This window comes from Talpa europaea (assembly GCF_964194135.1).
Source record: "Talpa europaea genome assembly, chromosome: 4".
Lineage (NCBI taxonomy): Eukaryota > Metazoa > Chordata > Mammalia > Eulipotyphla > Talpidae > Talpa > Talpa europaea.
The window spans coordinates 31,362,394-31,377,963 of NC_140070.1; the positions used below are offsets into that span (position 1 = coordinate 31,362,394).

The 15,570-nt window shown below is 44.9% G+C and overlaps 1 protein-coding gene across 3 annotated transcripts in view; it reads left to right on the forward strand.

The window, feature by feature from the left end:
• The window catches only part of ANK1 (ankyrin 1), a gene marked incomplete at both ends in the record, with an annotated part of 212,277 nt that overhangs the window by 112,715 nt on the left and 83,992 nt on the right, over window positions 1-15,570 (forward strand). For all 3 annotated transcript variants that reach the window (XM_084231770.1, XM_084231771.1, XM_084231769.1), the window contains one exon: window positions 6,466-6,567. In XM_084231770.1, the coding sequence (XP_084087896.1) occupies window positions 6,466-6,567 (102 nt within the window). The remainder of the gene's footprint in view (window positions 1-6,465; window positions 6,568-15,570) is intronic.

Here is a 15,570-nt window from a genome sequence, read left to right on the forward strand (position 1 = left end):
TTTTATCTTGGCCAGTGGCAGTCTGAATGGGCACCTGGAGTCAGTTTGTAAAGCTTTAGCAGTGCAATGGTCTGGGAGGAAAAATGAAAGACACCCAATGAAAACACACCCACTGTGGCTCAGCATTCCCTCTGTTTCTCTGTAGTCAGTGGGATAAAGCAAGGGACCACTCAGGTGTACCTGCTGGCTGGAACTGACTGTTCTGGGTATCCCTCGCCCCTGAGGGCAGCTGAGTTTGAAGGAACTCTCAGATGTGGAGTGCACCTCCCATATTCGAGCAGACAGCTGGGCATCCCAGCGCTGTCTGCCTTACTTAGAGTTCTGGTGGTTCAGCACCCACAGGGAAGAATCTAGAATCTCTTCCTGAGAGGTATGACACTGTCTATGTTAAAGAAACTGCATTTTGCCTAGACAAGACCATTTGGGAATGAGATATTGCCTTGTGGGTGTTTACAGAAATCGATAACTCAGTTTTCATTCATCTAATTTTTAGATGTGAATTTTGCACTCAAAAGACCTTGGGAAAATAAGTTGTCATGCAAGCTGGGGAAAACTCAGGCCATCTCAAGCCCCAGAGGTGGTGTGAAGAGAGCCCAAGATTCTCTTACTTTGATTGCAACTTAACTTTGCTTGGCTTCTAGTGTTTTCGAAGTCTACTCTTGTGTTACAGGCATGATGACATTTAGTAGCTTGCTTCCGGCTTGTCCCTCCCAGGATACTGGACCCTCCTTGGGTACTTAACCATTGCTATATTAGTTTCACCCCACTCAGGAAGTGCAAGTTTAATAATAGTCTGGGTGTCTTAGGTAACCAAGAGTTTGCCACCTTTTCTGAGCAGCCTTGATGAGAACTTGAGTCCCAGGAGGAATTCCATCCCTTTCCTTTCCCCTGAACTCACTGCCTCCTGACATCAGGGCTGAAATTGGCCCAGCCTCCGAGCACAGGTGGAAGGCTTCCTCCAGCCAGAAGAGAACTTGAGAAGAATTTTTTTTTTTAAAGATCCATTTATTTATTTATTTATACAAGCACTGGGTACAGTCAGAAGCATGGGAGGGTGAGAGAATTCACCAGAGCCAGAGCGGGGAACAGAACAGGCAGAATGATGAAATACAGGCTGAGGGGAGCAGCGGGCGCAGCAGGAGAGGTCTGTTGCGACATGTGGGACCCTCGCCGGTGGCCAGGGATCGAACCTGCGCTCCAGAGGCTGTGGGCAGCTTTGCAGCCCAGCGCTCAACCGCTGCGCCACCGGGGGAGGCCCATTAAGAGCCCTGGAAATGATTTGTCCAAGAAGCAGTATGGTACAGGGTTAAGAGAAAGACCCTTGGAGGTAGGCTACATCGATTAGGGTGGCCAACCCACCTATTAGCTGTGTGACAACTTATTTAACGTCTCTATGACTCATTACCTCATCTCTGAACTCATTTACCTCATCTGTGAAAAGAAGATAATAAAAATATGGTTGACTCTTGAACAACATGGGTTTGAACTGTGTGGGTCCTCTTACAAGCAGATTTTTTTCAACCTTTCTTCTCCCTCTTTAGCCTACTCAACATCACGGCAAGATTTATGATTTTCTTAGTAACATTTTCTTTTCTGTAGCCTACTTTATTGAAAGAATATAGTATATGATACATATAACATACTAAATATGCATTAATTAACTGTTTATATTATCTGTTGGTAGGGCTTTCCATCAACAACAGGCTGTGTTATTCACGAGTTAAATGTATTTACTTCATGGGACTATTGGGAGGAACAAATGAATTACAGCTCTTCCTTGACTTATGATGGCAATAAACACCATAAACCATCATAATTTGAAATATTATCAGTCAAAAATGCATTTACCACACCTAACCTACTGAACATATAACTTAGCCTACCTTAAACGTGTTCAGAACACTTGCATTAGCCTACACACACTCCATTTTATAATAAACTGTTGAATAGCTCCTGTAATTCATTGAAGACTGTACTGAAGATGGAAAAAAAAGAATGCTCTAATTTAAAATTTGAAGTGTGGTTTCTGCTGAATGCATCTCCGTCCCACCATCATAAAGTTGAAAAACCATTAAGTCTGACCATCGCTAAGTCTGAAACCATCTGTAATTTATGTTGAGTGCTTAAAACTTAGTAAACTTTATAAAAGGACACTTATTTTATTATGAAAGGAAGTTCAGAGAAATTGCATGGATTAACCAGCAGGGATGTGGCCCTAGAGACACTATAATTGCTGTGTACACGGCTCCTCCACCAGCACAGGTGTGAGTGATTTTCTCACTGGCAAAATGAGATTAAAATGAAGCTCAAGATGGGTATGGGGCAAAACCACAGAAGATAGCCTTGGTGGGGTGGTGCCACCCACTCTGCGCATCCTACCAAGGCTACCCTCTTGTGTTACCTCCTCAGTGGTCTATAGGGCCTACGGCCATTGTGGGATAATTATCTGGACACCACAAGCAGTCTCTTCTCAAAGAGAGGCCTCGCTGAGGCTGCCTGCAGAGGGTGGTGGGACTCAGGAGAGCCAGAGACTTGGCTCCAACTTATCAGAGGTCAGAGATAGTTTGATTAGTCTTTTGTTTTTGTTCTGATTAGCATTTATGCAGGTAAATATTCTCAATGGACCACTTTGGATTCTTTTGACTTTCTATTCTATTGAATTACATAGACTGTTTCTATGTAACAGGAAATTGCAACTAGGACAGGTCTTTGAATTGGAGGTAATTGGATTAGATAGATGTGCAGGAGGGACTCAATACCATGGAGAGAACAGGTCTCATGTTCCAACAAGAGTCATTTGTTCAGTAGTTTAAATATTCCCTGGCACCTACAAGATGCTGTAACTCAGTCACTTTTGAGTTTCAAATCATGAGAGCAGGGACCTATATTTGAATTTTTATTCTGTCTCTCTTGCCCTAGCAGGATCTTGGACTTGAAATAGGACCTCAGTAAATATATTGTAGAATTAAATTGAATGATGCACAGTGGGAGAGACACCATTATCTACAATTCACCTGTAAGATACCCTGAGGATCCTGCTTATGTCCTGATGATTGTATGCCTTGAGAAAACCACAGGAAAATGAAAAAGTCTTGGCAATTATCTAGGTGACCTTACCCAGTCACTTTATTTTTACCAGTTTTATCATCTGTGAAAGGACGGATTGGGACTAGATAGAGGTCTCCTTTCGAGAGGTCTGTCCTGGCCTGAAGTCAGCGCTAAGGGTCAGAGCCAAGATCTGCTCAGACCCTTTCCTTGCTGTGGATTAACTGCTTGCTTAGCAAAAGCATGTGGCCCCTCCCAGCCCCTATATCTGTCAGGGTTGTCCGAACACCCGTAGGTTTGAAACTGCTAGACATGCACCTTGGGGTCAAGGGTAGTGGAAAGCATAGGTGACCTGGGCTGAGTTCCTAAGTGCTAATTAATTGCAGAACTTGGGCCAGTTATTAACCTCTCCCAACCTCACTTGTCACGTCTAAAGTGGGCATAATAATTCTACCCACTTCACCTGCTGGGATCAGGGTTAAAAGATAAAATGTCTATAATATACTTGTCCGTGACTGTATAGTTCTGTCATTTTATATATTATACACACTACAGGAGCTGTTTAGCCTTCACAGCCTAGTCTAGATTGGGCTTCCCTATCCTCTATTTATCCTGCTTGTCTGTCTGTCGTCACTATTCTGTGTCACTTCTAGATTCAGTGCTTTAGCAGTGTCTTTAGCTGATGCTCCATCTGTTTTATCCATCCTCAGGCTTTCATCGCAAATCCTATCATTGTGCTGCAGAGGATAGTTTGGGGTGGTTGTGGTGGGATAGATGACAACTTTGTCTCTCTAGCACACTCATTCTTGGGGAATAATACAGTATTTTTCCTGATAGTTGAATCCAGATAGACGTTCTGAATCAGCAGCAGAAGGAGACGTTTTCCTGAGGTACTAAACCTTGAGTCTGATTTCTCTGGGACTCCAGCTTATAGGGAACCGACAGATTGACCTTCATTTCTGAAATAGTTCCTCCCCGATCAACGCCTTGCTGAGGAACCTGGGGATGTTGGGTGCCCTGTGTTTTAGGCCAAGGGGAGGGCTTCACCTAGCAGACACTTCATGCTTTGAAGGATCCAAAAAGATGTTGCTCCAAGAAGCAAACAATTTGGCCAGGAATATAAGTCTTACATAAATCAAATAACCAGAGAAAGATGTGTTTACAGCATGATTTCAAATCATACTCAAGTTCCTAAACTTAAAGATGGTAATCCTGAGTATCTGAGGACAGCATCATAGAGGAGATAGGATTTAAGAGGCCCTTGAAGAAAGGCAAGATGGGAATTAGCCCAGGAGAGGGGAGGGGGTTGCAGGTAAAGAGGCGATCAGGGTGTGAGCCGGGAAGCAGATGGTGTGTGGCAATACCATGGAGGACACAGGAGGTGAGAGAAGGGACCTTCCTGTAATGTCATATCAGGAACAGAGAGATCCAGGTGTCCATTGTCATGAAGAGGCAGATACAGGAGTTAAGATTATTAAATGAGGAGCACTTGGGGGGCCTGGAGTGGGGAGTGGTTGGCAGGGCATCAGGATTTTCAGAAGACTGGTGAGGACGGGTGGGGTGAGGTTGGTCATCCTGGTGCAGCTAGTGTCTATGAGGCAGGAGAATGATTTTGCCACTAACTGTTCAATTGGAAGGTAAGCCACCTGGTGCTGGGAAGATTGGAGTCTAATTGTAGATTATTGTTTGAGAGTGTTGGCTGTGGAGTTGGCTCTTCCAGGTCAAGGGATGATCATCATTAGCTTGTATATACATTTCTTATGACTTGCTGTAACAAATCACCACACACTTGGTGGCTTAGAACAACACATATTGAGTCTTTCACTCTCTGGAGGCCAGAAGTCAGCAAGGTGTTGTCAGGGCTCGGCCCCTCTGGTGGCTCTGGGGGACAATCTGTTCTGTGCTCTTCCCATTTCTGCTGGTTGCGGCTTCCTGACTGGTATTGTCTTCACTCCCTGTCTGCCTGCATCTTTGCTTCACCTTCTCTTCTGTCTTGTCCATGCATTTAGGGCCAATCTAGGTAATCTAGGGCAACCTCGTCTGAAGACCCAGCACCTAATTATTAATACATTTGCTAAAACTTTTTTTTTTCCAAATGAGGTGACATTCATAGCTTCTAAGGATTAGGGCACCAACCTATCTTTGGGGGACCACCACTGAAGTTCTCTAGGGAGAGAGCATGGAGGGAGGAGACAGAGGAGCCCGGGCTAGAGAAGAATCCACCAGCTGTGGCTGGAGAAATGCATCATGTGCTTTCTGCCAAATCTTACCTGTTATACCTGGTCTGGGTCCTCACCAGCTCAGCACTGTGTTGGCACAATAATAAGATATGCTGTATAACATGTAATAACATCTGTTACTATTCCTTCCAGCAACACAGCAGGGGCTTGAGAAGGACCTTCCCCTCCCAACTTACAGATAGGGAAGGAGGAGCAAAGGGGCTAAGGACCTCAGGGCTCAGCCAGACACAGGGTTGCTGCTTGCAGCCAGCTCACCCTGATCCATGCTGTGTTCTCACCACCACACTTGTCTGCACCTATGTACTTTATCTTATTGGCCCCAGCCAGAGTGAGAACTCTGGCTGTCATTCATTTTTAATACAAACAAAAGTCCCTGGCAGTGGGGTCTCACCTTGCCTGGAGTAGGTGGCTGAGCAACCATTGTGGAAACAAGTGTTTTCCTGTTGTCCAGGAGCCCTAATGAGGGGCACCAGGGAGGTAAAGCTCGGTCAGGGGGCGGCAGAGCATGGAGTGCAGCCTCACTGGTGTCAGGCCAGATCACCTGCATCAAGGTCCCCACTGTGCCCTGACCTCCTATGTCACCCTGCACAAGATACCTCAGCTGTCTGTGCCCTGGTGTCCTTGTCAATAAAGTGGGAGCACATCATGAACATCCCTCTGTGTGTGTGTGAATATGTGTGACTATACATGTAAAATGTTGATAATGATTCTTAGTACGTAAGCTTTACATGTTATTTACTTAAAACACTAGGCCACAAAATAGTACCAAGGAGGGCAGGTGTGGTTCCCATAGTGCCCATGACTCCTGGGGTCAGGTGTCATGTGACAGAGGCTCCTTAAAATGGGAGCTTTCAGAAACAAGGCAACAGTAAGACCCCAGGCCATGCTGAGTGTAAGCCTTTGGGGTGGGGTCCCTCACAAAGGTGGGTGCCTCCTGGGCCCTAGCCAACAATGATTGCTTATGGCAAAGAGAGGGAGGCCGGGCTCCAAGGCAGCTTCATATTATGTACTACCCAAAGGGACACTAGGGCCCACACCACACCTCGGTGCCACCATGAGAACTGAGACGCTGTAAGGGATCCCCGGGACCTGGGCCCTTCTCACAGGCCTGGGTCTGGAATGGGGTCTGGAGGTTGCTACCATACAGAGCACTCTCACAGCCTGCTGTTTCTCCTCACAGGCCGATGCTGCTACCAGCTTTTTGAGGGCAGCAAGATCAGGTAACTTGGACAGAGCTTTGGATCACCTGCGGAATGGGGTAGACATTAACACCTGTAATCAGGTAAGTGGGATGGGAGCAGTTCCATTGTCTCTAAAGCGTGGCTCCTCCCTGCTGCCATTTCCTGAGAGCTTTGAAGCCTCTATTAACCTTTCCCAGTGGTCTCAAAAATCCCCACGGACTCCCACCTGCCGAAGGCCCTAACCTTGGTGTTGTCACCCCTGAGCGGTCCAGGCCCCACAGAGAAGGGCCAATGCCTGAACAGTGTGGGCTGGGCCTGGCTCCATCCCTTGCGGCCTCTTCCTTTAGAAACTGCTTTGGTCCCTGCTGTTGACTTAAAATACAGAGCCTTTGAATGTGGGCTGGAGGAAGGCCTTTGAAGGGTGTTATGTCAGTGGCGACATTAAATATCCTTTGTCCAGCAGCAGCCTTTGTGGGCTCTCTGCCATGCCGAGAAGGAGAGAGTGGTGAGGACTCCGTCAGGGTGTTGACTATGGCATATCTGGCTCAGACTGAGAGTGAACCCGTCTGGCTAAACTTTTTTCTCTGGAGATTCCTACTAAAGAGACTAAATCTGGGGAGGGGGTAATAAGGGAACCTAATATATATTCAGAAGAGGTTGCAGGTCAAAGTGTCAGGTTTTGGCACCAAGATTTAGGAACTGACTGAATAGAGAGGAAATTACCCCGTAGACAGAGAACAGGGGTGTGGCTTGGCTTGGTGGGCTGGGTGGCTTTTGTTTTATTTGTTTTTGCCAGCCACTTGTGTTGTTTAGCTACACCTGCTAATTCAGTTTCTAACTGAAAATATATTTGGCAATTGTGACTTTTAGAAAGATCATCTTAACCATTTGTGATTGTGGTATAATACACATAACCTAAAATTCGCCATACTAACCATTTGAAGTGTGCTGCCCAGTCATAATAAGTCCCTTCATATCGTGGTATAACCACCAGCCCCCTCCATCCTCAGAGCATTTTTCAGGTTGTGATGCTGAAACACAGCGCTCATCCAGCGATATCCCGTCATACCCTTCCCCAAACCCTGGCAAACACCGTCCTACATTCTGTTTCTATGAATTTCTCTACTCTAGGTTTCTCATATAAGTGGAATCATACAGAATTTGCCCTTTGGTGACTGGCTTATTTCACTTACATAATGTCCTCAAGGTTCATTCAAGGTCCATCCATGTTCATCCAGGCTGGATGACTTTTATAAGCCAGCAGGGGCAAATGCCTAGAATGCAGGCTGACTTTTCCTGTGGTACCGTCTCTGTCCCCCTGCCCCTCAATCTCTTTCCTGACAATCCTTTCCCCTTTATTTAAGATCTCTCCCAGGGCCAAGACCCCATTTAGATTCAGATGGACTTCACAGCTAGAAGTTCAAAGAGGATAGAGGGACTGGTATGTGATAGAAACAGAAGCAGGTGTGTGATATGAACCAGAAGTCCATGGCAATGACCTTCACGGGGAGACAAGTGTGTGGCTAGGAGTTGAGAATGCAAATTCGATGAGGAGGTGCAAACCTTGCCCTCTTCTTCCATTTCCTTATCTAAGTGTAGCACGCACCCGGGGCTCCAGCCCTTAGCACACTTGCTGCCTTTCTAGCCAAACAGACAGAGCTAAAGGTTGGCCTTTAGATAGGAGACTGAAACCTGGGACCCTTTTCTTTCATGAGAAGAGGGAGCAGGAGCAAAGTCTGGGGTAAGACTTGTTCAGGAAAGGAGACATCTTAACACCCCGCCCAGAAAGAGCCTTAGTCACACAGGTGAGGGGCCTGCTTCTCTCTCTAGGAGGCTTCCTGAGGCTTCCTTTGTTCAGGCTGAAGCTACAGCAATACAGATGTGTGTTACTCTGCGGTGCAGTCTTGGGTGAGAGTCCCAAATCTTCAGCGGCCTCCCAAGGGTTAAGATGCAGGCCCTCAAAGGAATCCACTTAGTGGAAATGGGGACAGCTGAACATTCATGAGCCTTGAGCTGGGGCTTATCTTCTGTGTGAAATTGGAAGGTTTTGATGACACCCAGGGAATGGCTTTGTCCTGATTGGTCTCCTGTTAGTGAGGCCTGGGATGTAATGGCTCGTCCCTCTGCTGTTTCTCCTCAGATCACCTCCTGGGAGAGCAGCAGGCTCCGAAGCATTATTTGCACTTTATTGAAACTGTTTCCTAGCAGCTCAGTGCCAGTGGCCTGCTGCTCTTAGCCCTGCTAGCCGCTGAGGGAAGTCTCAGCCCCAGGCTGGAGACTATGGCCCTGACTGAGTCCAGACTGACTTTCAAAGAGCAGGAAAGGGAATTCGTGTCAGAGGGGAAGAAAAGGAGGCATTGGCCTGGTGCAAAGCCTCTTGCTGCTGGCTTAGTCCCATGGCTCCTTTACCTCCCTCTTCAAATCTTGGGCACAGGGCACTGCAGCCAGCAGCAGAGGGGAAGTGCCACCTCCCAGGAGTCTCATGCTGGTTTTGCGGGCCCATTTGGCTTCTGCTCTCCGGTGGAGAGTGGGGAGCTGGGAAGGCTATAGAAACTGAACTTAAGCCCTCATTAAACTCATTAGTGCATCCTTCAGGACAGTGCTTCTGCTTTATAATAATGTTCACTGGGCTAGCCTCATAATGTGACTAGCACTCTCTTCGCTTGCAAACAGGCATTTTTTTATTTTGACAAAATAAAAACTGGCTGTTTTCCTGGGGTTATGGCTTGGGAATGCATTTTTGCTGGAATTTTTCGAGCTGGTAGATGGTGATAGCAGTAATACAGCAAATGCCGATCCTTATATAAGTAACACACTTTCAAATAGTATGTTTTGTGGAAAGACTATGTGCTGCTTGCCATAATAGGAAGTAATTACTCTAAGTAGTGTGAAAAGAGGAACTCTTGGCTTATATAAGAAACATCTGAATATTCAGGGCAGTTTCCTTATTGCATAGATTATGTCTACTCATTTTTATCATTATCATCATCATTTTATTTATAGACAAGAACAAATTCACACATCAGGACACACACATATACATGCATATACAAATATCTTTATATGAATGCCTGATTCTTTCATTCACCCAAGCATTGTTCAGGCTTTATATCTATGTGCCTCCCCATGTGTATATAGAATGCTGGGCTTTAGTGATTTCATAGTAAGAGAAAGTGAAAATCATAGTCCTTATCCCCTCTGAATTGTTCACTGCTGATAGTGAGAGCTATTAATCATATAGTCACACACATCGAAATGCAAACCAAGCTTTTAGGGATCATGGAGGAAAGGCATTGGATTATGTGAGAATATGTAAGAGAGACTTGACCTGGGGTTGGAGATCAGAGAAGGTCACTCCTTAACATGAGTTAAGGAGATGAGTAGGGAATAGGAGGTGAAGGAAGGAAGAACATTCCAATCGTAGAGAACAGCTGTGCAAAGTCCCTGAGGCTGGGACAAGCACAGAGAGTTTAAGGAAGGCCAGCGTGGCTGCAGTGTAGAGGGAAGAGCAACCAGAGGAGGCTGCAGAAGTAAAGCTGAAGCCATGCTGGACCTCACAGCAGGGGAGATAGTCACAACAGTGACAGTGTACCCCAGGGCCAAGCGGTGTGTATATTGCAGGTGTGCACATCTGCGCATGCATGTTTACCTGCTGGATCACATGTTAACCCTATAGTTTCTGAGAAGGGTTAAGAAGGGTCAAGGGTTAAGTAAAGAGAAGGTTGATTAAGGGAGGGGACAGAAAAGCCAGAGCAGCAGGGCTGGGGGATACTTAGGAGTTTAAGATAGTGGCTATCAAAATGGAGACATTTCAGCATTCAAAAACCCATACAGCTGTATCAAGATATCCACCTTGCTGATAGAAGCCATGGTGGGAATTCTGATCTTTATCCTCATAGCAGAGCGATTCAATCCGGAATGACACGATCAGAAGTGTGTGTTGAAGGATCACACTGGCTAGGTGTGGAAGACAGGTGGAAATACTCGGAGTATTTTGGACATCATTGCAGTGGCCCAGGAGATAATTGCCAGGGGTTTGGATGAGGGTTGTGGCTGTGGAGATACGACAAAGTGAACAGACCTGGGGCATGACTTGGGAAGGCAAGGGGAGGGAAGGAGATTTCAGGAATGACCCTGGAATTTCTGGCTTATGCAGGGAGTAGGTGGCGGCCCCCTACATGAGACAATGTTGGCAGCAGCTCAGTGTGGAAATGGAGTGAGGAGATAAGAGCAGGACTAGGTGGAGTTCCTGTTAAGGAGTCTTTGAGGAATCTAAGTGAAGATAGATAGTAAGAAATTGGATATTTGAGCCTGGAACTCAGATAAGAGGTTCAACCCAAAGATACATATTTGGCAGGTATTCAGCATTTGAGGAAGTCAAATTGCTGGCATTGGCTAATGAAAGCAGTGACAAGAGGTAAGTTGAATATAATCCCACTGGTGTCATTGTGGGGGTCATTCACAGGTATCTATTAAATAAACAAATATATGTAATAAGGTCAACTAAAGAGAAATACTAACAAGAGGGAAGGGAAGGTGCCAATTTTAAGTGGAATAGCAAAGCAAGGCCTCTCTAAGGAGATATCTTTTGAGACAACCACAAGAAGTAAGAGAACTGTGTAGTTTCTGGGGATGAAAATTCCTGAAAGAGGGGGAAACATGCAAATGTCCTGGGGCCAGTCGTAAGCCAGGTTTATTTGGGGAACAAGAAGAAGCATGGGACTGCAGTGGACTAATCAGATGGAAAAGTGGAAGGCATGGAGGTGGGAGAACTTGCCATGGCCAAACCTTGAAGGGTTTACAGGCCTTGATGAGGATTTGACTTGATTCCAAGAGGTGCTCAATATGACAGTTATTTCCTCCTTTTTAGTTTAAATTTTGTTGACATAACATTGGTTTGAAAGCTCATATAGACTTCAAATGTACAGAGTTTTCATTCATGATGTGCATGATTGCTACACCCACACAAGTGATCCCCCTTGCTACACCCACACAAGTGGAGAATAGATTTGGGGCACAGGAAAGAAACAAGGGCACTGGTCAGGAGGATGGATGCTATGGACCAGGTAGCAACCTGTGCTGCTCTGAATAGGGAAGCAGTGGCGGTGGTGAAGCCAGGAGAATCACTTCCCTGAGCTGAGAGTGTTGTCATTCTGGCTGTGGGGGGTCTCAGACGCAAGGGTACACAGGGGCAAGGAGCGCCTTACTCTGTCTTGGACCTTGTCATTCTTGTCACTTCAGCAACCACATGCCGATAGGCTGATTGGGTTGTTTCAGCTCAAAAGCTGTTGTGAAGACATCTCTGATCCCCGGAGCTTGAAGCAATCTCTTCTTTAGGAGTCATCATTTCTCTCTCATAGCTCGGTCATCTCCTGTCCCATAGCAAAGTGATGGTGAGCATGTCTATGCCTCCCAGTGGACACCTAGTCATCTGAGGACCAAGTCCATGACAGCTGTTGCCCACAGGACCTGGCATAGGGCCATATACTAGATCATATACTAGATCTAGGGCCATATACTAAATGCTTGGTATTTGTGATTATTCAATACACCAGTGTCAGTTTCATATGTTACATTTCTAGAATGATTGTTAGATTACTTATATCAAATCAAAATATTTTATTATGGCAGTCATTGCAATAAAGTCCTTTTTGGAATGAACTGTTTTACCAGTTAACCAAATAAAAAGAAAATAAGAAGAGTTCGGTGAGAACCTTCACCGGGAACTGTGAGCAGAAACTCTAGGGGCAAAAAGTCTCACTAGTTGTTTTTTCGTTCTATTTTTACAACTCTAACACACACTGGCTCACTTGTTGAGAGTTGAGACCCCAGGGGTAAATTTCTTACCAAAAAAGACAGCTCATTTGCAGAGCTGGCATAAGCAGAATTAGAAGGGAGGTCTCTGCCCTGAGCTGGGCTTATTCCTCTCTGGAGTATTTACCTGACATTTTCTCTGACTTCACTAAAATGTGGGGACTTCAAGGGGAGAGGACTTTGTTGGGCTTGATTCTCCTTATCAGGATTCTGCCTGGCCCATAGTAGGTGCTCATATATCCAGCCAGTTAATGTGAAGTCTAGTGTAACCATGAGTGATTAAGGCTTAGATATGTGGTTCTTGGCCCATGTAGAAACTCCATTTGAGCACTTTTGCTTTTTAAAAGCAATGTGACGTGGTTCCTCCTTGCATCACAATGGCGGTTCCAACTCTGGCACCAGCCCTGTTCATCAAGTGGCAATATCTGCTGCGGTATCCAGAAGTTTGGCCATCAGAAGATCAAAAAAGCATACATGATTTCCAGTGCTGAAACACAGCCAACGCAAGCACAGAACCATGCTTGGTCTGTTGGTGGCCTCTAGATTCCCACATGTACATTCCACGTGTATCCCATCACTGGTGGCAACTTGTATATCTTGAAGGATAAAGGCATTTCAAATAAATGGAACACCTGTAACAATAGTTTCTGCCATAGTAATCTTTCCTGCAGCAGCTAAACATAGTCTTTTTTTTTAATTTATTTTATTTTATATATTTTTACATCATTTTTCATTTTTGCACAATGTATGCATTTTCATCTTGGTTATAGTCCCCGTACAATTCCCACCGCCCCCCCCCCTTGTTTTGATCCTACTCCCTTCTCCCCCGACTCTCCCCACCCCATAGTGTGTGTCTGGTTTATAGTTGCTTGTTGATTTTCATTTTTACAGATTTGTTGAGCCCTGGTGATTGCGATAATTGCTACTTTTCCAAGTTATAAAATCTTAGAGCTGGGAGATCAAGGGGTTCAACTCCCTCACTTTATAGTCCAGGAAACAGGATCCAAAAGTTCCCTTTGAATGTCTTCTTTGGATTTGGTGCGATGGACTTAAGAAAATCCACCTTCATGAAGTTTCTGTGCTCATTCCTTCGTTCCACAGAAATGTACTGACTCAAGCCTTTATTAGAGACTAAATTCATTCATTGCTTGCTCAAACTCAGAAGCTACTAAAGAAGTCCAGCTTGTAAATCGAGGGTTACAAATTCAGTGTCATTAAGTACTGTTCACAGAGGATATTTTCATTCATGCAACATATTTATCTGTTGTTCAAATGGCATGTGCTGGCTACTCAGTGAGTAAGTACCATTGTTCTCACCGTACTTTTATTCTAGGGGTAGTGGCTAAAGTGCTAATGAGTCAGAGAAAGGCTTTGAAGGGAGAACAGGAGTTTGCTAGGTGTCAAATTGGGAAAGGCAGCTGTAGCAAGAAGGGGCAGGTATAGTAGAGGGCACAGCACAGCAGCAGGGAGTTCAGTGAAGTTGGGTAAATAAATAGAAAGAGGGTGAGGAGGGAGGTTAGCAGGCTGAGGGTTTTTTTTTTTTTTTTTCTGGATCAGTACAGGTACAGAATCTGTTACTTTTCTCTGTCATTTTTTCTTTGGAGATATGGAGAGACATAGAAATAGCATTCAACTGCATGGTCCCCTGATTCTGCCTGCCCCCTCCAAATTCACACAGAAAGGCTTCCTAACACGATACATGGTAATTCCCAAAGTGATAATATGGTTCTGGTTTCTAGTAGAAAAGGCATTAGTGAAAAGACAGAAATTGAAAATCTTCGTTCCCAGAATTATGTTAAATAGGCAAATTGCTTTTGTTTGTCATCAGAAATAAGCTATTCAATGTTCATCTTGCTAAGTAGAATGACCAACTCCCAGTTTTAAAGTAAGGTGATAACTTGTCACGAGTCAGAGTGACCAATAGTGTTTAATAATCACAGATTCCAGTTTCTAGGGTGTCTCTGCTTTCCCGCAGGCATGGCCACTTTGAATGTTCACGTCATCCTAGAAAGGTAGATGGTGAGAGGCTGACAGATGCGACTGGTTAGACTCACAGTTGAATTTGAGACTGCCCAGCCGAACCTGTTCCTCCTCAGGGCAGCCTTCCCTGTACTGGTCTCATTTCCCTCCATTCTTGGTGAGGAAAGAGTTAATTGATCAATTTAGTTACATAAAGATGTAACAGTCTTTGTAGCAACAACAGGGACAGCTCTAGGATCCTAGAAACTAGGATCTAGAAACCCGGGCAAAGCATCATCAGAATGATCTGGAACCCATTATAAGGACAGTCCCCCTCCAAACTTCATTATATGGTTTCATTGCTGGGAATCTATACTACGAAGACCAGGAGTGATACTACGAAGACCAGGAGTGATATTCTTGGTTTGAGCATCAAAGGAAAAAGATGACCTGTTTCTCGGGTTGCATGAACGTGCGTTCGAGTCTGCAAACACTAACTAGCATACACTATATGCAGGGCCCTGTGTTAGGATCTTGGATTACAAAGATGAGGACAACACAGGACCTCACAAAGCCTATTTTGAGAGACACAGACAAGAGTGGACAAAAGCAACTGCATGTGATGGGGCCTTTATAGAGTTACCGACTACCCAGGGAACATGGTTGAGAGGATTATTTTCTTTGGGGGCATGCAGAAGGATATGGTATGTGAAGAGAGGAGGATAAAGTCATTAAGAAAAATGAAATTTGATCTCAGCCTTGCAGGAAGATTTGCTCCTGGTTAATAGAGGAAATGCTCAATGCAAATCCCATTCTTTCTGAATGGAAAATAGAGTGGGCATGTGAATTTGCCTGTGATTGTTCACCGTTGATTGAGAATTATTTGATAAAAGCTTGTTGTTTTTTCTGACAGCCGTGTACTTAAATTTAATTGTTTAATGATTGTTAATAATAAAACGAATACATGCTAGTTGTTTAAATATTTCTATTAAATAAAGTCTTCCCTAAGTCTCCCACTCTGCTCCAGTGCCCCAAATCAAGGTCAGTGGTTGGTGTGAATCATGCCATAACTTTTTCTAGGCATCTCTACCTGCCTACCTTACCTGTTTTCTGACAGCTGTTACATTGTTTTATTCTCAAAATTGTGGAATCAAGAGGAAGATGGAGATGGTGACACTGGGAGGTGAAATGAACCATCTAGACAGTTTCGAGTCCTCAGCTCCTTATCAGTGCTCTTTCCACTAAAACTGTGACCCTTCTTCTGAGGGTCTGGTTCTTTTTCTTTCTTTAAAAGAATGCCAAGTTCCCGGGCACAGAAACTCTTTCTAGTC